General features: G+C 31.4%; 1 protein-coding gene across 4 annotated transcripts in view; it reads left to right on the forward strand.

Annotated features, from left to right (window-relative positions):
- LOC107456596 (chondroitin proteoglycan-2) overlaps positions 1 to 24,066 on the forward strand; it is a 65,941-nt gene that overhangs the window by 38,575 nt on the left and 3,300 nt on the right. For 2 of the 4 annotated variants that reach the window (XM_071186814.1, XM_071186813.1), the window contains exons 2-4: positions 596 to 808; positions 6,571 to 6,825; positions 21,454 to 21,489. In XM_071186814.1, the coding sequence (XP_071042915.1) occupies positions 596 to 808; positions 6,571 to 6,825; positions 21,454 to 21,489 (504 nt within the window). Of the gene's footprint in view, positions 1 to 595; positions 809 to 6,570; positions 6,862 to 21,453; positions 21,490 to 24,066 lie in introns of all 4 variants that reach the window. The other 2 variants (XM_071186812.1, XM_071186811.1) reach the window with 1 other exon arrangement.

Consider the following 24,066-nt stretch of genomic DNA (forward strand, 5'->3'; position numbering starts at 1 on the left):
TACTACTTTGACGAAATGTTCACTCGGAGCATCTAAGAAATGGCCTCGACAAAAAACGAAGAAAGTTTCTTGAAGTTTGAGTATCCACTTGCTACAATGTATACGAGTATAATGAATGCATAGTTTGTTTCTTACGTTGATATATTGAAGTAATAATCTTTCAGAATTGAATAATAATATATTGAATAATTATTTTATTCTATCTAAATAATCTATTGAATAATATATGAATAATATATGAATGATATATAAAGGAAAATATATTGAATCATTTTCATTCAGAAATTTTTTGGGGAGATTTCCGTATCGTGATCTGTGGCAACCTTATCGCCAAGTTTTGGAAACTTCAGGGCAGTGGCCCGCAAGAAACTAAAAAAACATAACAGAAAGGGACCAACTCGAAAGGTATAACTCGTAGCCACCCCCGGACAAACATCCACATGTTTTTTTTTTTTTTTAATTTGCAAGTTTAAAATCTATTTGGCACCTTGGCGATTGTACTTGGGGCAACAGATCATGATACGGAAATATCCCTAATTTTTTAAAGACAAATTGTTTGAAAACAGCAGTTAGCAGTAATTTTTTTTTGTTTTAGCATCCCAAACCGTACCAGATCCTTTGTTTACACGTGGTTGTCGAGCGAACCGTGGACAGTTTCCACACGAAACCTATTGTCAGCAATACTACAATTGCTGGGACGGTAAAGCTGTCATCCAAGAATGTCCTGGAAAACTCCTCTTCAATCCTGTTATTTCTGCTTGCGACTATCCAGAAGCAGTAAATTGCTTAGCAAGATTACGGAATCCAGGTAACATTTTACATTATTATTTAAATTTATTTTCTCAAAATGTCTGATATCAGGATTCAAATGATACATGTTTCTGAAACACGAAAAAATATATTCCATTTAAAAACATTGGGCAGAATTTCATTAATTATTAATTGACAAAATTACTTGTCTGATTTTTGAACTAGGCACTTGGGGTCGCGCAGTGGCCTTTGTCCCATCTATCTGACATATTTGATGCTGTAATAAAAAAGCAATGAGGTTATCAGACTACGTGGTTTCCACCATTTTACGATTGAATGTAATACATTTATATACTCGTTTATTATTATTATTTTTTTATAAATGGGTAAAATTATAAAAAATATTTATAAAAAAATTATAAATACATATAAATATATAAAAAAATGTAAAAAAATTATAAAGAATATACAAAAATATTATAAAGAATTTTTTTTATATATGGGTGCTTAAAATGGGCGAAAGATTGGAATAGAAAAGCATATGTTATGCTATCATTTAAAATAGAAAAATCTTCCTGAAAATTCGGAAGAATTTTGTAGCTTTGTATTAATGTGCAGAAATATCAGACATACAGAAATATAGACAAAGTTGCTCTTGTATATTTTGTTGTAATATTCAGTAAAATACTTTCGCACAATACTGAAAAAGCATAAATTAAGTTCCGTATCATTCCATCAACATGTTTCTTGGCTGAAATACATCTAGAAAGAGAATGAAATGCCTTTCCTTAAAAATACAATAAAAAACACGAGTACAATATTGACATCATAAATTAAATTCCGTATCATTCCATCAACATGTTTGTTGGCTGAAATATATCTAGAAAAGCCATGGAATACCTTTGCTTAAATATTCTATAAAATGTACGCGCGCAATATTATTGACATCATAAATTAAATTCCACATCATTTCATCAACTTGTTTGCTGGCTGAAAATATCTGAAAAAGCCATGGAATGCCTATTGTTGAACGACTAAAAATAAAAAAATAAGGAAAAAAAAATGGAAGAAAGTATTCAAATTCATCAAGACCTGAAGTTATTCAAGTAAATTGATATCGTGCCACAGAACTATATAAAGCAGGTGAGGTTCTGTCGTAATAAGTAGCTCAATTATGGCAACTATTTTTTTCTTTCTTTCTTGATATAGCCAGACGTCCCGACATTTTAATTTCGACTAACTTGCATCATGAATCATTATTCTTGCCTATCTTATTGCAGCATCTAAAACGGGGATCAAGTGGTCAGAAAAACAAACAGAAACATCGCGAAAAAGAAGTTAAAAGTAATTCGCTGCAGGTCATTTAGTAATTTTCTGGCAAACAGTTTTCAAAGTTAGTACTTCCATTTACGCCTCGCGTGAAAGATTTTCAATTTATGAAGGATACATTTAAATGATGGTTGTCAGCTGAATGCCTTAGCTGACAGTTGATCTTTGCTGAAATGATTTTTATCATTTTTAAAGATGGATCTTTTATTAGTTTATCTTATGTTATTTATTACAACTAGTTTTGAGATTTGGAGCAAAAAAAAAGTTGGTCTTTAAAATGTTTCTTGAAGAAACTTGATGTAATTGGTAACATGTAATTTTCATGGTTTTCTGCAGAGCTGCCAACAACTACGCTTTTTGCAAAATATTTTATAGAACAATAGACAATTAAAAACTAAAGCTTTTAGAAGTTTTGGTTAATTTTCCGACATTTTAAATGCTTTACCACAGGAAAGCTGAAATAACGCGGCGTTTCATGTGAATTTATGAATCACTAGATGCTGTGATGTAGAAAATAAATGTATTCAGAACAAAGAATCATGCATTCAAGCATAAACTTAGCTACCAATGGAAGAAATGTTCCCCAAAAGCTTACAGCCTTAGTATGTGTATAGTTAGAAAAAAAAGAAAGGAAAAGAATTAGTATTGAAATATTAATTTGATTTTCATGTATAATGTTATGATAACATCGCAAGAAAATATTTTATACATGCAACAGCTCATGTAACCATAGTAAAATGTACGCATTTTAGCGTATAAACTATCTGTTTCGAAAAAAACATATTAATTTTTTACTGTGTTTGATTTAGCATACAAAAATTACACATGAAACAAAATTCTATCAAAGAAAGTAGACTGCTGGATGCAGCTAAACATTTGGCTTAAAAAAGGAGAAAAAACGACATTTTTGGCTATGGTAGAAACAATGTCTCTATTTCAAAATATTAAAGACATATCTTAAATCTTTCATTCTAAACACTTAAAATTGAAGAAGTTTAATATTCTTATTAACGAGAATATATTAATAATATTATGTTACATATCATGGGATGTATATGTCTTGTACTAAAATCAAGCAAGTGCTGTTTTCTTAGCCAAGGGATTCTTAACTAAATAAAATACCCACATAATTTTCATGCAAACGAGCTACCAAATTTTTTATCAAAGCACTTTTCTCATTATAGTAAAATCATTGCATGACTTTTCGAACTCGGCTTTTAGTTAAACGTACAGTCCAAGCCCCACCTAGAAGAGCCATTTGTCCCCCCCCCACTCTCTTTAAGATTTTCAAATAAAGTTTTTGTTTGGCCACGCCTAATCGATTATGCTTAAATCTACTACAAGCGAATCTTTAAACAAGTGTAACGAACAAGCGACTCTAACTCATTATTAAATTTTTTGTTTCATATCCGTTTAAGTTGTTCCTTTCTTCTTCATTCCTACTGGCATAACATAAATTTATAAGGTAACATTTTGTAATTTTTTCACGAGCTGTCTCGGGTTTTCTAGTCTACCACAAAATTTCAAATCCAAATCTCAGACAAAGACCCCATTAACATGTTGAGCGCCGCGTCAGCCATCGGTGGCTGACACTGAAATTACATTTAGGCCACGTCAACCACCGGTGGCTGACATTGAGATTACATTTAGGCTGCGTCAACCACCGGTGGCTGACACTGAAATTAGATTTAGGCTGCGTCTGCCACCGCTTGCTGACACTGACCTTTTACATAGGTCGCGAAAAACAGCTGCCTGACAGCGTATAACATGATATAGAACTATAAAATTTACACTCTTTTATGGAATAGCAGAAAATTTATTCAAAATTTACTTAATTATTGTGATTCCTGGTTTAATAAATTCAATTTAGTAGATTTTTATCCACCACTATTTTTAAACAATTCGTAGGCATATATAACTCACCACTTTTTTCAGATATGATATGCTAAACCTATGCTATGTTATGCTTTAATAAACTAGCAAAATCTGTCTATATTTACAATTTTAGTTTGTAGTTATTTACCGTGTGGCCTTCAACGTGTTAATGAAGTAGCATCTATTGTCAACAACCGACTGCGGCCGGTGTTCAGCATCTTCCAAAAGCGTTTTCAGAAGAATGCATTAAACCATTAAGCGCCATTTAAACTCCAATGTTCCAGTTTTGGAACATGTCTTTTCTTAAAAACGTTAAGGGATCAAACTCAGTCCTTAACTCAACTTCATTGATTCAACTCGTAACTCAAACCAATCGTTTGTTACGTTTGGAGAAGCTGAATAATCCCATCAACTTGAATATATTAGTATTATAAAAGTATGCATCTTGTGATAAATATGCTTTTATGAAATCAAGCAATTGCTATGTTTTTTTTTAAAACAAATTGGTTGATAACTGAATAAAATATCCATATATTTTATATGTTTACCTACTACCACATTTTTCACAAAGGCAATCTTTCCATTTTTGCAAAATAAGAGTTTTTCAGGTAGACGGTTAATTAAAGTGCAGATCCATTTTCTTTGATGCTACTTTCAGGAAATGAACTTTTGAATTATTATTTGAATAAACGGCAAATTTCAGTGCATTTACCGACATTTTCCTTTTTTTTCTGGTTTTCATTCTGTATTAGTATACAGCACATGCATCACTCAATTCTTCAGATTATAGATATTTAACTAGTTCTGTCCCCAAAGAATTTTTTTAAAACTAGTACACGTGTTATTTCAACACAAATTCGCATCAGATTAAATATTGTTGATGGGAGGAGGAGAACAGTTTAAAGAAAACACTGTCATTCCTGTTGTGTACCCATAAAACTAATTGAAATAAATTACATTTATATCCCTTTGTGGTGTCTACTGTTACAAAACTCGTTTACTGTAGCAAATGCAAACTCAAAAATACTAAATGCAAAATCAAAAATAGTGGAAATTGCCATCAAGTCTTCAAAAAAGAACACGACAAACTTGTTTTCCGAAAACTGTATTTTAAAACTAAAGTGGCAATCAAAGCCGTTTGCAATCACGAAAAGGCATTTACCTCCTTGAATAGAAAATGAGCAACAAAAAATGTAGCGGACATAGTGTTGAATACATTGTAAGCATTTTTTCTTTTAGGGAAAAGAAATTAAGTATTTGCAGATAAAAAAATTAAATCTGGAGTATATTTCTACCATATTGATTTGAGTGTACCGGAGCAGAACTATTTTAATCTTGCTTTCAATCACCAAAATTTCATGACGATCAACTGATATTATATTCATATTTCGTGGGGTAAGAAAGTTCACGAACAAAGATCGAACCGATAATTCATAAGTTAGAATATTCAATTGCGGTTATGTACATTAAGAAACATTGGGGAGTTTGTTTTTTCCCTGTAGAGCTTATTTTGGGAAGCGCTTTTAGCACTTTAATCAAAAGCTTTAGTCAAGAAAAACGAAGACAATGGTGATCATTGTGTGTAGTTTCCCACTAAAGCGTTTTGTTTTATCTTTAGATTTTTCACACTAAAAATTGCATTGCTTAAAAGCCAAGTTGTTTAAGCGATAAAAAACCACTGCCATTTTAATCGTTAATATTATTGTCAAAAATTAGTGGAACAGTTTTTATCACACCGCTCCTGAAAAGGTTAAAGGCAATAATGGTAAAAGTGAAAATTTGGGAGTGGACAGAAGAATAGATATAGCAGTTTTCTTGAAATATAGCATAATTGAAATAAAAAAATTGAAGTCTAAAATGTGCACACTATGGGGTAGATGAGCACGGTGTTAGGGGTAGATGTAATTGCTCCGAAAAATAATAAGTAAAGGTCTTCCAACCCCAATCCTGGCACCATATGTATGCAATAAATTATTGCAAATTTAACTTTCGAACCAATTTTCTTTATTAATACTGCTGCGTAGCGATAGACTATACACTTACAATTATAGACTTTTCCATTTGTAGTTTATCTATACGACTAATACGAAGCCTAGCACTTTCCTTTGAATTGCACTGATGGGAAAATCAAATCTTTATCAAGTTTTAATCTGTGAAAGTTTGTACTAGAACGCTGAAGTACCAGTATACTAGTTACCTATCCTTGCTAGGAGCTCGAGCCTTTAAAAATTTCCCCTTCAACCACTGTTTAAATTTAGAAACCGTCATCTAATTTGAATTTAAAACGAATCCAGTATTTTAAAAATGTTTTGGTATTAACAAATCAGTGATATAATTTTACGCCTTTTGAAATCGGTTAAAAATCAAAACAATAACACTACTCAAGCTTTTTTTTAAAAAAAGTAACAAAAATTTAATATTTAAGCAATGATCGTTGTCATTGAGTGCATTATAGCCTTGAATGTCTCATGCGTCTTGATAATTGCCGTTTCTGGGTAAAAATCACGATTCTTTTTTTTACAATTAGACCTTCAGTCAACTAATAATTTGTTAGCAAATTGCACATTTTGTTGTTGTGAATGAATCTTTATATTTATTTATTATTATTTTTCGCAGCTCCATCAGTCACTGCGGATGGCCGATGTCTGAAACAATTTGGCACCTTTCCCGATCCAACCGATTGCACTGCTTTCTACAAATGCTCTCATGGTAGAGCTTTCAGACAAGTATGCCCTTACTACACAGCTTTCGATGAGAGGTATTTGGTTTGCGTTCATGCTTATAACGTGGAATGTGCTGGAAGAGGTGGCATCTATGGAACACTAGCGCCACCACTCTTCAGGATACCAGATGGAGGAAGCTCTCAAATCGGTTTGTCTCCAATAGGATCTGTATCTTCTTCATCACGTAATTACTATAATATAACTTTTAGATAAATCTTTTTAACAGAATTTTTTCATTTGCCATATAGTTAACTGATATTTATAACTAGTTTTGTCAAAATTAACTTCGCATTTAGTTTTGAGATATCAGTGGCTTGACTTGCAGATGTGTGTCGATGCTATAGGTGAACTCCGGCGTAATTACTGGTAACTATAAAAAGGTTTGTATCCTTTGTCATCGCCCCCCGTTAGTTGATCGCCTGTTGTCGTTGGTCCCTCTCTCTGCACCTCACTGAGTGACATGCTTTGCTGTCACATTTAATTATTGTCGCATTTAATCATCAAAGTTAAAAATCAGTCTAAATGACGAAACATGAAGTTTTTAAATGCACTGAGAATGTGGTCAGTCGTATAAGTTTTAAAATCTGTTGAATTCCATTGTTTTTTGGAATTATAACTTTAACCGTTATATGCTGTTGGCTGTATAACTTTCAAGCCGAAATGAACATGAGAACTGAATAATAACATAATAGTTTCATAATTGAAATAAAAGAAGAGTCTACAGGTTTCGAGTGCTGATCTAATATTAATGATAAAACGAATATTAATCATAAAACGGTCGAAAGCATATTAATGATGAAGCGGAACAGGCTAGAAACAAGTAAAAACATCATTGCGAAAGAAAAAAAAAAGAAGGGAAATTCATAGGTGGTAAACATGAGAAATCACGGTAGCCAAAGGGACAATGTTAGTCGAAGGAGACAAATCAAAGCTGACCATATTTTTATGCTAGGGGTGGGACAGAACCGAGGTCAACTATGACATAACAAGGCTAAAATTATTACTGCAAAGCAATATTACGGCAGAGTTATTATTTTAAAATATAATATTTTTTAAGTTGTTATTCTTTTTATGTAATTATAAAAAGAAGTGAGTTATAGGTAGTATTATGAACTAAAATGTTTAGTTCCTTGATATCGACAACTAGTCTATAAGCTGTTTTTAATTGCTACAGTTCTTTGCTAACTTTGGTTGAAAATATACAGCTGAGTTGATAATTTTGGGGTAAATAGTTGATGAAACATTTACACGAATTCGTATTAACAACAGGGGAATTTATTTGTTCTAAGTAGAACTAAAATTAACCTTTGTTTCTCTTTTTTAATAGTTCAGTTTTTGCCTGCTTCTACATTTCATCAATAATTTAAGCTTAGATAGAAAGTATAAGACTGGACAGTTTTTCTTTTTAGCGAAAAAATTACCATAAAATGTTGTTTTCTATTCCGAAATGTTTGATAGTAATAAAAATTAAATATAGAACTCAGCGGACGTTGTTATTAATGAAATCTTTGACCCTAGACCTTTCAGCAATATCTTGCAATAATTGCTACCGAAACCAATTACGCCATCTGGTATTTGCCACGACGCCTCAAAATTGTTTTTCATTCATCAAAAGACCGATAACCAATTTGCACACACAAAAAAAAGGAAAGGGTGAGAGATTAGTTCTTTAGGTAATGAAGAGGGTCGGTTAATTTTGAGAAATGCAAGAAGTGATACTTCATTAGATAACGAAGTCCAACTGGTGGCGGACGCTACTTCCAATTATGTTATCTTAATTGAGCCACTTCATAATGAACTTCTTCACACCATTGAATTATATCATTAATTATTACCTTCTTCGCCGCTGAGACGTGAGTTATCTGTTTACTCATTCAGTGTGGATACTGCAGACGATATAAATATTCTTTTTCTCATTTCACTTTAATTCTTTATTGAAAAATCGTTTGGTCTTGACTCGAAAGATTCCATCAGTGATTGATTTTATTAAACCAGTAGGGAAGGAGTGTATGGAACCGAGTTCATTTAAAAACTGGTGACATAGCATTTTATCTTTGCCTCCTCTCTGTTATGCCTGTCAGGTAGCTGTTATTATCCAATCTTCTTTCGATACGCAAAGGTGGTAGGTCATTAAAGCGCGTTGCCATTTGCCAATCTATGAATTCCAATCGGTAATAATGCGGCAACAATTTGTCATTTGTCTGTTTTTTATGTATGCGTTTGTTGGAGGCAATTGACGTTGCCATTTTCCCTAATATAAAACTAGGAATCTTTTGCAGTCGAACAAATGAATGAAATATTTGAGGTGTGTTCTCAATATATTTCTAATGCACCTTTTCAACTTGTGTATAGGCTTTAAAAGGGATATTAATGCAGCATTTTTTTCAAACAGGACCACACATTTAACTAAGATTAAATAAAGAAAGATTTTTATGTGTTTAGGATAATAATAGGGAAAAATGAAATAGCTATGACTATTTTTGACACTTAAATTTATTATCAGTACATCAAAAGGTCAAGTATGTTAGGTTAAACTGCGTTTACTAAATACCTACGTTGTTTCTACTATAATTTTAAAATGAGCCCTTTTTAAGACTACTTTCGATTAGATCAGAAGTTCACCATGTGATTGCTAGACTATACGAGCTTCTTTGTAGAACATTTTAGGCTTTGAACATTTAGGATTTGAACATTTTAGGTTCCTGTGAAATTTTTCCAAGGGTAGACACCCAAAGCTTTAAAAATAATTTAAATTTTCACAAAAATTTTAATCCAAGAAAAACTTAAGAGGATGCCAATTTGTCTACTTGACCTTTTAATATCTGTTGAAACTATTTGTATGCACAATGCGCAAAAAAAAAACGAAAAAAAACGATAAAGAAAAGAAGAAAAAAACGATTCACCCTGAATAACTTCTGATCTAATGATCGGATCTTCACGGTCCAAGACTCAATCTTATTGGTTTTAGAGGGTGACCCCAAACATATTAATAAGTTCAGACGATATTTTAAGTTACGAAATTAGACCCAAAAATATACTTTCTCTCAATAAACATACCTTATTTTCGACGGATTTGGATTTCTGACCCCCAAAATATAAGGGGTTAGCCGCAATCTGCGAAAAATGGTCTCAATAGTTTGATCAGGAGAGTGCTCCAAAGTTTGAAGTACTCTCCTGATATTATTATCCTGATGATATTAGTCTATTAGAGTAAAAAATAAAAATTTAAAAGAAGTATTACAAGATAATTTTTTTTATCAATTGAAAAAATTATTAAATATGCTTTTGAAATTAAATCGGTGATCAAAAATATAAGTTCTATTAAATCTAACGATTGAATATTTTATATTTAACATTTAACAAAGGCATTCTTAAAATGTTTCAAAAATCGCAATTACAATGTATTAATTTAATAATTTGTTACAGTTGCCCCGATGTATTCACGCCACGAAAATAAAGTCAAAATTTCTTTTTTCCTTCTCTGCATATCCGTTGTGTTCCTTTTTAATTCAAATAATCTTATGAAAATCACNGCGTGAATATGTGAAGAAGAAATAGCGCTTTTTGGCAAATAACAAGTCATTTTAAAACTGTTGGAAGTTAACAATTACTCATGACTATTAAATTTATCTTCAACCAGAATTAATTATAAAAACAGTGCAAAATGTCAATATGGAGAAAAGCCATAAAAAAATGAAAATCGTTAGAACTAATTTGTTAATATTTAAAAAGTTGTTCTAATCCTGCATGATCTAGACAGCGACTCGCAAATGGTGTAACGTTCTGTAAAGAGGTTCTGTTAGTCATGTCTTTTTCAACTGGTAATTATTTTTGAAACTTTAATGTTTAGATCCAATGAGTAAGCCATTATTTATTTAATATTTCAGTTGCCTGTATGAAATTATTTAAAGTAAAAGGCTAAGGAAAAATAAATAGAATTTTTTTTAAAACAAATTTAATAATGCATGCTGAATAAGAGGTGAAAAGGGTATGCATTTATAAAATGGCGCATTCAAAACAAAATGAAATAATTGAATTCGTTTTAACAGAAATATTTTGCCATACTATCAATTTTCAACGTTTGTAATAGTTCTTTTTAGTTTTTATTTTAAAGAAAACCATAATTCTTCTTATTTTTACTAATTTTCAGGATTACGAATATATACTAAAAAAAAAAAAAAGTCATATGCAGATAGGATTCAGTCCTAGGCCTGAGAATTTAATTGATGATCATAAAACCAATGAAAAAAAACGATGAAAAATTTAATTCTTCTTTAATATTTGCAAAATAGAGTAGTATTTTATTGTTTAATACTTTCATAATTTTCTTTATACATTTTAATTAAAGAAAGTCGAGGTCCCGCCGAAGGAAATTTGATCATTTAGGGTTCCATTGCCGAAACAAATTCGGAACCGCTGATCTAGACTCATAAAAATTTGCAAAAATTAAAAATTATTAATTGATTTAAAGAATTTTTTTTTTATCTAAAAGAGAAAATCTCGCTAAACTTGTGTGTTTTTCTAAAAGAAGTTTGTCCGTTCTAAAGCACAGATAATTCCTTACTGTAAGATGCTATCTATAGTTTTAAATTATAACTTTGCTTCCAGTGAAAAGCAACCAAACTGTAGCTTTTTTTATTTTGCTTGGCGAAAGACCATCGAAAAACACTAACAACGAAAGTGCACTTTCGGAAATAAAACTCTCACTTAATGACGATTTAGAAATTCTTGAGCTGTATTTCGTTAATTTTGATAATCATTTTGTCACGAAATCCCATGACAAAATTCGAACTCTCAAATACGTGACGAAAATTTTTCATCAACTCGGAAACTTATCGCAATACATTGTGGGGGACTGTAAAACTAGAATACTGAAACTAGAACAGCGAAATGCTACATTACTTTTGACGGGATTCGTTTCCTCGAAAAAGTGATGATATCGTCACTTTGACGAAATGCTCACTTGTAACATATACTAGGAAACGTTTTCGTCAAAAATGAAGAAAAGTTATGGGAAATTTGAGTATCCATTTTTTACAGTGTGCGCATCTGTTAAATTCCATCTGAAACGAAATCAAACTTAAATCAAAGGGCGTGGTCGAAAAAAAAGAGTGGAATAAACATTTACCGCCACTGTTGCCTGTGGGTCAATATGTGACACTTCAAACTTCAGGCGCCCTGACAAGCATAAAAAATGCATATGTAACGAAGCAAAAGTTGATAGAACGCTACAATTTGTGAAAGTATCAGTATTTGGTAATTGATTTTTCAATGTTTCGTGAACGACATGCATGCTAATTTATTCTTAGCCAATTTGCTCCACTTCTGATCTATAGACGTCCCTAACATTTTTAGACCACCCGTGTGTGTAAAAGCAATGAAAAATGCTTCTTAACTGCGGCCGCTAGATGCTTTAATTATAGCCATATCTTTAGACAATAGGTAATTGAGATATTACACACAAATTGCTCTTTTACCATCACCGTAATGAGTGGTTTTTAACACAAATTACATCTTGATAAGATAGTCTTAAGAATTTGGAATGAGGTCCATGCATGACGTATACAAGATCTGTGAAAATTACTGTTTTTTCCTTACTATGGTTTATATTCATATGATAGTAATAATCAATCTAGAATTTTTTAACTTTATGGTAATAGAGTTATGAAGTTTAAATATTAATTAAATGTGATGGAAGCAGAGTTACGAACGAGTTTAAATAGCTTTTAGCTATCGATTATTCATAATTGTTTGGAAAGTGGGATTTTTTTTAAAACTTTATTTTACAATTTACATAAAATTTTTTTAATCTTTTCATTTATTTATTTAAATTTTTTATGGATTTAGGGATCGTTTAAATATTACGTAAGAACCTAATGGGGTCATTACTTGTTATTTTTGCTGACAAGAGGGTAAAATGAGTATGAGCAATGCTTACGTAAGGTATTAAAATCACCTTATTTTCAAAATTGTCTTAAACATTAAAATAAAAAATGCAACAAAAAAATGCACGCAGAAAAATGTCAAGTTTGGAATAAAATTTGCCACTGGGAAAAAAATTTAGAAAAGTTTCTTCGTCGAAGACTTTCAAAGGTCAAGAATTTTGAACCTTAAAAGAAAACACATGTTGCACAGAATATTCTTCACAAAATTTTATAAAATGAATAAAAATGGAAATTTGTTTTTATGAAAAATTACAACTTTCATTTCAATTTTATCCTAAAATTAGATTGTTACGATACGGGGTTACGATAAGTTACGGTAAATCAAGTTGCGACCTTCTTACGTAAGCATGGGAAGGGATTTTTGGATCGTGATTTGCTTATTTTTGCTGAGAGGGGGAGAGGAAGTCCAGAATTTTCAAAAAATATGCTTACGTAATATTTGAATGACCCTCAATCAACATAAAATACAAATGTCTACTTAACCCTATGGGACCTATATGCTCTTTTTATTTTCCAAATACTAAAGAGTCCGGGATAGCCAGGCAAGTAAGGCGTTGGCTACATGTCCGACAGGCTATGAGTTCGATTCCCGCGGGCCGAAGACTCCCTGCGCACAAAATGGTGACTGATTCAAGCTGAATCTTTCGGGGTCACAAAGTCCTCCAAGTTCCCATAGTAAATCAATGCCTCTCTTGGTATTGACTTTGAGATTAATCGTGTTCTGGTTCAGGTTAAAATTGTGATCTCCGGATGGATGGTGCGTGAATATGTCCTCCCTGTAAAACGGGATATGAAGTATGAATATTGTCTCCGAATCATTCTCAGGAATGCTCACTAGACCTTCGCCAATAACCCACTGCGTAATTTCAGTGCGATATGATTAAAAAGCATCAAGTATTAAAGCTAATAATTGTTATTCCTTAGAAAAATGGATTTATTATGGTTTTACTTACTACCTTTATTTAAAATACATATAAAGTAGAGATTAATATGTTCAATTTTATTTTATTTTTATAACCGTCGTTGAAGAGTCGACCCAATTTTTTGGGCTTACGACTACTAATGTTAAACTCCGTAGCCTTGTAATTTTGAACACAATCCAGAAGACAAGGGAACTCCTGGATCAAGTATTGGGAGAAATTTGCCTTACTGGAGGACTTTTTTTGATGGAACTAACCTGCATTTACGTTACACGGAGAGGAAGATTACGAAAACCTCCCACGGTTAGCTTGACTGTAAAGGGACTTTAACCCATGATCCGTCAACCACTGAGGATATTTCACGTCAACACTGTGATCGGTGCAAGATGGATGCGGAATTCGTATCAACCAGCCATCGCTGGGATTCGAACCCGGTTCACCTCATTTGTTACAAAATTGCTAATATTCCCTCTTCTTTTGGTATCAAGGTCATTTTTAGGCCTGTTGACAAAATTAAACTTAAGTCTCGAAAAGATTCTATTAGTTTTGAAAATCACTGGGGCATTTACCACATTCCATGTCAGTGTGATCTTGGCTACATTCGAAAAACTTGACGCACTTTAAAATTCCTACTTAAGAAATACGTTAAATATGTCTGTTACCAAAAATACGATAAATCATTAACTGTTGCACATTGTTGGAATCTTGGGAGTAAATCTTGATGCCCCGGGATCTTTTTTTATTCATATGAATGCTAAATCCCTTATTAACGACATTAGTTCTTCTATACCTCTTCATAGCTCGAGGGAATATATTTTACCCTGATTTGCACCTCTCGGCTACTGTGGTTTTTCTAGTTTCGTTTTTCACTTTTATTTTTGCCTTTTTCTCTATCGACATTGTGTTTTTAATTTCAAATCACTTTTATTTCTTCTCATTCACGTCTGGCAAGTCTTGAAAACATGCGCCTGTTTTTGAGTGCTCGACACATGTCGACTGTTATTTCCAATTTGGATATTTTTTCATCAAGTAATATCTTACCGCTTCAGTTTCTTTAGATTATTTATTTAATGTTTAGGTTATAAAGTCTTATAAAAATTCTATTTACTTGAATTTTTTATTTTTTTCCACTGCCTCTAGAAAATTTAATTTATAGAAATCTCACATGTTGGACCGGTATTGTTTTACCGTTTTAGTTTTGATTTCATACCTTCAATTTGATATAATTTTATTTCACTATTTCTTAACAGATTGTATGACCTGTTAAACGAACAGTGAAATTTTTTAGTGTTTACCTATTATTTTTATTTCGATAAAAATTTATATATCGTGGGGAGCTAGAATTTTATGGTGGCCATTTATGCTACTTTAGGGTGGTCACACTCTGGAAAAAAGTATATAATTCTTTGAAGTTATACTAAATTTTATAGGCTTAAATTTGCCGTCAATTTTAGGAATTCAGTTTGCATTTGCATCACAAATATTTAATTTACAAGTAATTTTTGGACAAGAAACTAAAACTTTTTTTCCTACCAGTACTTAAATTTTTCTCGGAAGCGGCTATCCTGTATTGTTTTGAAGTATGCTATGATTATTTTTGAAAGGAAATATATTTGCATGATAATTTTAAATCTTTGCACTCCAATGTCGAGGTAGCGCCATCAACAGTGATCACTCTAAAATTAAAATTTTTTATACCTTAATGATTAGTAACTTCATTATTTTAAGAACTATGCAGAAATACTGTATTGTGTTTTTTAAATGATTTAGTGCTTATATTAGTTCAAACAGTATTTTAAAGTAATCGGAATACAAAGGGTTCAGACTCAGATCTGGAACTTTTTAAGTGCTATCTTAGGAAAAGAATTCTACTTAGTGTCACGTTTGCTACTTATCCAGAAAAATAGACTGGTTATGAGTGCATATTATTTTTAACTCTTTTTTTTTCTCCGGAAAATTAACTATCCGTTGAGAATGTTACAACGAAAAAAGTAGTCACAAAGAAAAAAAAAGGCCAAATCGGTTTTGTAAATTTGAGTCCTTTTTAAATTATATTGATTACAAATACTTCATACCTAATTCCTTTTTTTTTCTTCGGAAGTATACTTACTATTGTTACAACGTATAGAATTACATTTTAAATGTGTATGTTATAACGGAAAAAAAGATTTATTGACGGATAGTACTCCAGAAAGTAAAATCAGATTGAAATGTTTTAAGAGAGAAAAGAGTCGGTACCAATAGTTTTTAAATCTATATTTAATTTCCTAATATCAATTAAATCAGTTCATTTAAAATATTTTCTATTTTGATATAAAGTATTAAAATAAATGACATTATAAGTTTTTCTTTAAAAATTTGCTTTTTTAAATGCTTTAAAGAAGTGCAGAAATATACCGGATTAAACTTTTTCTTCATAAATAATTAACAAAACTTACTTAATACTTAATAAATTTTATTTTCTAACATATATTTAATCCCCTACCTTGTCTTAAAATTATTTAGATTATTTTACTAAACAAAAAAAAAGTTTATAATATAATATGAACAATTACCCTTTCCTTAATCGTTTTTGTTCGTTTAATTTCTTTCTAAATTATACTGCTTAAACTTTATTGTATTGTTTTCTTTTTTCGCATTCAACCCTTTCGCTGTTCGGTAATTAGCAGGTTTCATTCTTTTATCGTTCATATAACAAAAGAGAAAACAAATACCAGGTCATTAGGACTAATTTCATTACCTACTTAAAGCAGCTCCACCTTTTTTCAGAGAGGCGGATTTTAAGAATTAGAAGCACCTTCAAAATTTATGATCTTTAAGTTACATCTTATCCACACTATGCGTATAAATAAAAGAGTCATGACTCAAAACTACCCTTCTTTCTAGATGGGCCATTTATGAGGGAATCATAAATCTTAACGAACTCACCACACAATAAAAGAGGACCCCAAATCGACGTCATATACATAAATTGTAATTTAGAGGTTCTAGTCTCGTTTGTTAGGTGTCACGCCTCATTCCGTTTCTTGTTATAAATTTGAGATGCGTATATGGCAACACTGAAAGGGTTGGCAAGCTATGCGGTTGCTTTAATCTCGTTGAAATATTTGAGGAATTGGAGCTAAGCCTAGTGTGCCTGGCGTGTTAATGAATTTAAAAAATGTCGAGATTGATGCAGTTAAAATTATTAATTTTTACCATGAAGTACCGCAGAGACTCTTATTCTTTTTTTTAATGGTTTTTTTCGAATTCTTCCATCTAATTATTTCGATAACTGAATTATTAAAGTTTTTTCTATATCTGACAGATTACAGCACAATTCATTTTTGAAATAGCCTTATCTAAAATTTCTATTTTATTTTTGGTAAGTAGGGGACCTAAAGTTGTTAATCTATTGTAAACTATTTATGAAAAATGTTTTTTTTTTCTTCAAAACGAGGGAAAATTTAACGAACAAATTTTTTAAGCCATGCTAATATCTCTATAATAAATTGCAATGCATAAATATCAACATTTGTTTTCCAGATCAATAATATGGCTACGTGTGTTTTGAAATAATATCTTTAAAAAATTTCAAATATGAAATGAGATAAAAACTAAATATATTGTTCAATATTAATTTTTTTAAAGAAAAATTCTAATCTTTCTTAGTTTAAGTACAATAAAAACGATAAATTCACTCTTAGACATTAGCTTTCAGTTCAAAATATAGCTAATATTAAGCAAATTATACGTACAAAGTTTCAAAGAATTCTATATTAAACTCTTTTTGTAATGCTCGTTAGCGTCAACAGATTTTCTGAAAATCAACTTTTTTCTGAAAATACATTGAAAATATTTAATTGCTAAACTGTCTTGTCTATCAGCATGCGAAGAAACAACCACAACTAAAAGTCGGAGAACAAAGATTTAAAGAGATACAGAAAACTATTGAACAGAATTTCAAATTATAAACAATAATAAAAAATTTTCTTTTAAAAATTGTCGATTTTTACATAGTAGTATACCTTAAGTTCTTTTTGATCCACTTGTTCGAGTAATAGATGCTGTAAAAACAAACGTCATTATAAATGTCTATTATAAAGATCACTATAATATATATAATTACAATTATAAAGGTAAAGGTTGGTGTCCTATGAATTTAGGCATAATATTATATAGTTTAATGCTGCAAAAAGAGGAAGTTACATGGAACATGAGTGACTTTGAATTCTCTTGCATCAATAATTCACACTCAAGCTACGATAGTTTTTATGTGTGGGTATAATGTCGCTAAACTAAGTTTATTTATTTTTTGTTGTAAAATATGATGTTTGTAAAAACTGCACCATCACGTTGTTTTGAGTTTTGCATCTTCACTAAGTGGCACACTTCTAAACACGCCTGCACGAGTTTGATTGGATGAGCACACAGGCACCTGAGCACTTGCACCAGATGCAATGACATATATCTAACTAAATAGTTATTCCATCATAGGCTGGGATGGAAGGTCACATCAAGGATCTGCTTCAACTGGATATGGATCTCAAGCTCCACCGCCCATCAAAGGTTATGACATCAATATAAGAAGAAGCAGTGCCTCAACGAGTCTTAACAATGAGGGAAACACAGGGCAGCGTGATAGCACCCGTGGTGATGCTGGATTTAGTGATCCAGGAAGAAATACTTGGAATTCTGGATCTTCTAGGAACTTGACAAATGATGGTGCAAGCAGGGCCGTTTCAGGCAGTTTCGGGCCAAATCGGGGGCAGGCATCCTCTGGGACAAGCTCTGAACAACAAACCAATGGTTCCGCCGGAAACAGAAACTTAAGCTCAACTAGAAACGATGGAATAAGAGGAATTACAAGAGGATTAGGTGGAACGCGGACCACGCCATCTATCGGTGGAGTTTCAAACCCTTATGAAGACAGCTCTAGAATTAACCAAAATTTGAGTGGAACAAAAAAGGATAATGATAAGAATAAGGCTGTTGAGGATAATTCAAGTTTGCCTGGTTCTCATATTAAAAGACCTACTTCAAGTAGTGAAGCGGCTGGAAACTCTGGCTTAAATCAATCTTCCGAAGGAACTAGGGCTCCAATAGAAATAGGGCAAACTGTTGGAAGTTCTAGCAATACCGATCAACCTGGTGATTCTAGAGTAGAGGGAGCTGAAGGACGTGTAAGAAATGGAAATGGACAAAGAAGTCGTGCAAATAGCAGAAATCAATCACGTGAGTCATCACGACCTGGTGCAGGTAGTAGAAATCGTTCTAATGGAGGAACTGTTGGTAGAAGTAGAAGTACTGGTGGTATAAGTCGAAGTCCACCCGTTAGTTCTTCCCAATCTGGTGGTAGAGTGCAGGGTCTAGGAACGAAGGTTAAATCTAGCGATGCTGATACTTCAAAAGTTACGTCAGCTGGTATTGTTGGAATAGTAGCTAAAGAAATTCCGTCCACCGGTATGTTTTTACAAAATGATACGTTTGCACTAAAATATTAGCAATCTGAAGCAGTTTTAAGCTCACAAATATTTTTTAATCAAAATTTAATGTTATAGCTATTTAGCAGTACTTGTAAAAATGCCCAAAAAGTTTAAATGACTGTCCTATGTAATTTTTTTGCGCTTTTATACTCGCGTTGCATTAATTTTTAGTTGACTCTGAGATTAAAATGATCAGAGTGTATCAACCAATATTTCCTTTAAACATATCGATCATTTTAGCCATCATTACATTAGAATTCATAAAAATGCTTTGCAAACTGCTTATTTTTTCCTCTGCTTTGTCTTTAAACTTAACGCAGCAGAAAATAAGCTAAAATATGACAAATTTACGAAATCTTCTTTATTTTTTAAATATTTCTATGTGTCATAAATCGATGCTCGGGAAACGTTGCGATAGAGTAGATAACTTTTTTTCTCTCTTAATTAGAAAAGCATATCATTTGATTAGTTCAAGAATTAACCAAGAGCTTTCTGATTCGCTCAACAGAGGAAAAAATATTTCTCACATTTAAGGAAATGTATGGCCTATATATTGTATAGTTCAGGAATTTGCTATAAAGTTCCTGAACAGAGTAATCAAAGAAATTTTATGAGATTAAAAAAACATGTGCCCTATCTATTATTTAGTTTAGGAACTCGCTAAGGAATGGGCATAAGCTGATGTAAAAAGCCATGCGTACTCTAGCTACTCATGGCTTGATTGCTCATGCTTATTTTTTTTATTCATGTGATACAATTCACAAATGCATGGATACTTGCCTATATGAGTTGTGTTTGTAAAAATCGCATATATTTTCAGTCACAATTAAATATCAAGAGCAAAATTCGAATAAAACAACGATAAAATTGAAAATCAACAATAAAAACGAATTCATTTTACACTCAAGTCTCAATTGAGAAGTAGTAATTTCAAAATTAAAAGTAGTAGTTTAAAAATGAAAACATTGTATGAACAAATAAATAAGCCTGTTACAAATTTTCAACTTTTAACAATACTACTAACTGGACCTAAAAATTTAAAATTTCAGTTAGTAGCTAGTGGCTGGTAGATTCTATTAACTAAGTAGCCACTTTTCCCTCAAACCTAATGAGTCGGTCACCGATATCGATACGTCCTTTTCATTTAATAGACACTTTTTGCAACTTTTTTTTTATCACTTTTTTTTACTTGGATTAAATTATATTTTCAAAGAAAAAATTCATATTAGAAGCAATTTCGGCTATAAAAAGTCAAATCAACAATAAAAATAATATAAATATGTGGCAAAATTGAGGTAAAATATACTGACTTTAAAGAATTTTATTAAAAAATATCTGGGGAGGCAAAATACATTTAATGCATACATTAGAACTTTGAAATATATAAATTGTTAAAGAACTCCATTTTAACGAAAATTCTGTTTTTCAGAGTCTTTCTGCAGTGATGTACTTTTATTATTAAACGATTTAAAAAAGAAACAATGGGAAAAAGAGGCCTATTGTTTATTTAATTTAGGTCATGATTTTTTTTCTGACTCGCCACGTGGCGAGTGGTAATTTTCAGGTTTACCTCTAAACCTGATAAAAAAAAGGTCTAAAATTATAACGCAGGTTTTTAATGCAGCCTTAATTCAATATATCTCGCTCATGGGCTGCAATAGTGGCACAACTAAAAAAACACGCGTTTTGGACTAAGAACAGGTGTCAATATTAAAATACACATTCTTTCAGCAGCAATACTATCACAACTCATAATTAAACTGGAAGGTAATCTTCGTTTAAGCAAACTGAAGCATTTCTTATGCATTTGCCATAGCAACGAAAACTTTAAACCCACTTATCTCAAAACTTTATTTTTTGAGTTGTGTCGCTATTACAGCCCATGAGCGATGTATAATATATTTTTACTCTTTATTAAAATTTTGAACAATTAAAGGTGATGAGTTCTGATATGAGTTTTTTTTACAATTTCTTTGAAATTTACTACAATAAAAATAAGATATTTATAAGTCAACCCTATAAAAAGCTGAATATTCATATACACTCTGAATAAAGCTATATTTTTTAAATACTTCACGTCAATCAAACGCTTTAGACTTTGTACTCCTATCTAATTAAAATCATACAATTATCGTCAAATCTAAGCAAAAAATATGTTCCCTTTTTAAAAAAAAAATCCTCCTGTCTAATTCACGAAGCCGATTAACTCAGAATAAAGCAAATCGTTAATTAGTACCTTTCTTGTTACTCGGCACATCTTTGAACGAAATCCTTTCATTTAGCATTTTGCTTGTTACGCTATAAACCTTCATAACCTGACGGTACAAGTTCAAAATGACTGACAGCATCGTCTTTGCCCCTACCCGAAAACTTTTTTGCCCCATTATTACATACATCTCTTGTAATAAAAAAAAAATGTATCTAATAGTTTATGTTTTTATTTCAGGCGAGGAAAGAAAATATGAAACGCCAATCTCTCCCGGTGAGTGCTATTTAATGTTTTTTTTCCTTCCCATCCGCCATTTTTTTTCCTTCTTTCTCCTTTCTTTTGAACAGCAATCAATTTACTTTCCATAACTGGATAAAGACCGATTTAATGGATGTCACAACATGTCTGATATTTTTTTCGTGCTTTTAAATCTTTAAGCAACATCTTAAGTAATAGTTTTCTACAAGTTCTTGTCATATTTTCAACAGAATTTGAAGACTGAACAATTCAGAGCACCGAACTTTTTCTGTTTAAAGGGCACATCCCCTTTTTACGTTTCAGAGATTAAAGTGCTTTATTTTGCATGCATCTCAGCAGAGATTGAAACGTTAAATAGTGCCAACCCTAATTGTAATAAAGTGCCTTTTTCACTATTTAAGTGTATTGTATACAATATTAATTTATTATTAATGTTGCCGCTGATTTTTTTACAATGAAATTTGAGGTAGGGTTTATTTTCATGGCACCCCACAATGTTTTAAGTGGTGACTAAATTTCTCCATAAGTTTAGAACCTCACGGCATGATTATGAGGTCTTATATAATTATTAAAAAATAGTGGTAAGTATAATAAAAAAGTAAAATAAATTTTTTAAATTTAATCTGTTAAATCAAATACAAAATACTAAATCGCAATATTTTCTACCACTTTAAATATTTGAAAACAGTCTCTTGTAAAAATGTGAGAAGTTAGCATGTAAGTATGTTCATAGATAAGTTTGATTTTTTTTGAATAACATATTCATATAGCAGGTTGAAATTAAGAGAGGAAGGAGAAAAATTTCGTAGCAGCATTATTACTATTTACAATTGTACATTAGAATAGCTTTTAACTCGGGTGAGGAAAAAAACAGTCTTCAATATGTATGTTATACCTGTTAAAAATCATATAAGTAACCTAGATAAATAAATTTTCCCGAAAACAATCTATAATGAAATGAATATCTTGATCTATATTAGGCCTACCTAAAAGTTCTGTAATCAAGAGCACAAGCCTTACTAAGCAAAATGCTCTTTTATGAAAAAAGTAGTTGGGTATTTATTGTTAACTCAAGAGTTATATTTTAGTTTAAAGAGACATGCATATATGTAGCAAAAGAGCACGTGAATACATATTCAAACGAAAGTGTCCAACAGAATTAAGTGGTACATATGATATATACATTTAAGAGTAAATTCCCTACCACTTCTTTTTATAAGGGCACCTTTTGCATCCTTATATCATGGGGTGTGTACTTTCAAGGACAAAATTTTCGGGTAGCTTTAATATAAACTTTCTACCATGGGGCACAGGATGGCTTATGCTCCGATCAGAAGAAAAAGCTAGTAGTTAAACCGTTTCCATACCTGCCTACTTCCATTCTTCAACAATTACAGACAGACGTATACTGATTTGATAGTATTCTAATTCTTAACGCTGTAAAATATGTATTAATATAAATGCATAATTTATATTTTACGAAGTGGTAGTCAAAATTATTTTAAATTATATTTATAAAGTCAATACAGAGATGCCAACTGCTCCGGACATGCCAAAATAATTAAAAAAACGGTAAATAACTGCGAAGTAAATTTTGCAAATATTTGACTATATTTGCTTGTTTTTTAATGTATATTGCTTGACACAATTAACATAAAGTGGTGAATTATATAAGCTTACTAATTATTTAGAAATAGTGGTGGATAAAAATCTACTAAATTGAATTTATTAAACCAAGAATCACAATTGATAAACTACCACTTTAAAATATATATTTGATGTCGAGAGCAAGTTGGCATCTCTGTCAATAATTAAATAGAGACACATAACTTTACCTTTTCAAATGCAAAAATAAACACCTCCGGAAAAACCGGAGGAATTGGCAGCAATGCATTTTATATTTAGCTTATTTTTTGGGGAAATGAAGAACCTTTGCTTCTAAGACTTACTAAGTATTGTAATGCATACCTGCCAACTTTTACTCTTTCCGGGAATGAATTTTCAGAGTGGTTGTAAAACAATAGACGAAAAACAATTTGACTCAAAAATATATTTATATTTTGATCCCGTTGAAATTCGCTTGCGCAAGGATTATTATGCTTTCATATATTTATTGCAATTATTTATATGTAGTTGTGGTCAAACTAATTTATAATTATCATTGTAATTCAAAAAGTTAATTGGAATAACCTGAGTATTACTAAATATGAAAATAAAATCTTCCGGAAAATCCGGAAGAGTTGGCAGGTTTGGTAATGTATATACAAGACTGATTCAGTGAAAAATAACTGTTACTGTTAATATTCACGGATATTTATTCCTTGCAAAAAAAAGAAGAAAAAAAAAAAAGAAAGCAGAAATAAAAAGGATTTGCTATTAATTTTTTTCCGGGAGTACAAGCAATAAAATCAACAGTATCATCAGTCATAATCCACCAACATTTACGATGTTATGCAAATATTAAAAATTGGGTGATAATGTTGTGATGAGTTGTTTATTTCATATTTCCCCAATAAACAATCTACGCAATTTTCTTTAAATTTTACATGATTCTGTTTATTTATTTCTTATTGATGAATTACTGAGTGTTTA

This window comes from Parasteatoda tepidariorum, chromosome 10, assembly GCF_043381705.1.
Source record: "Parasteatoda tepidariorum isolate YZ-2023 chromosome 10, CAS_Ptep_4.0, whole genome shotgun sequence".
Lineage (NCBI taxonomy): Eukaryota > Metazoa > Arthropoda > Arachnida > Araneae > Theridiidae > Parasteatoda > Parasteatoda tepidariorum.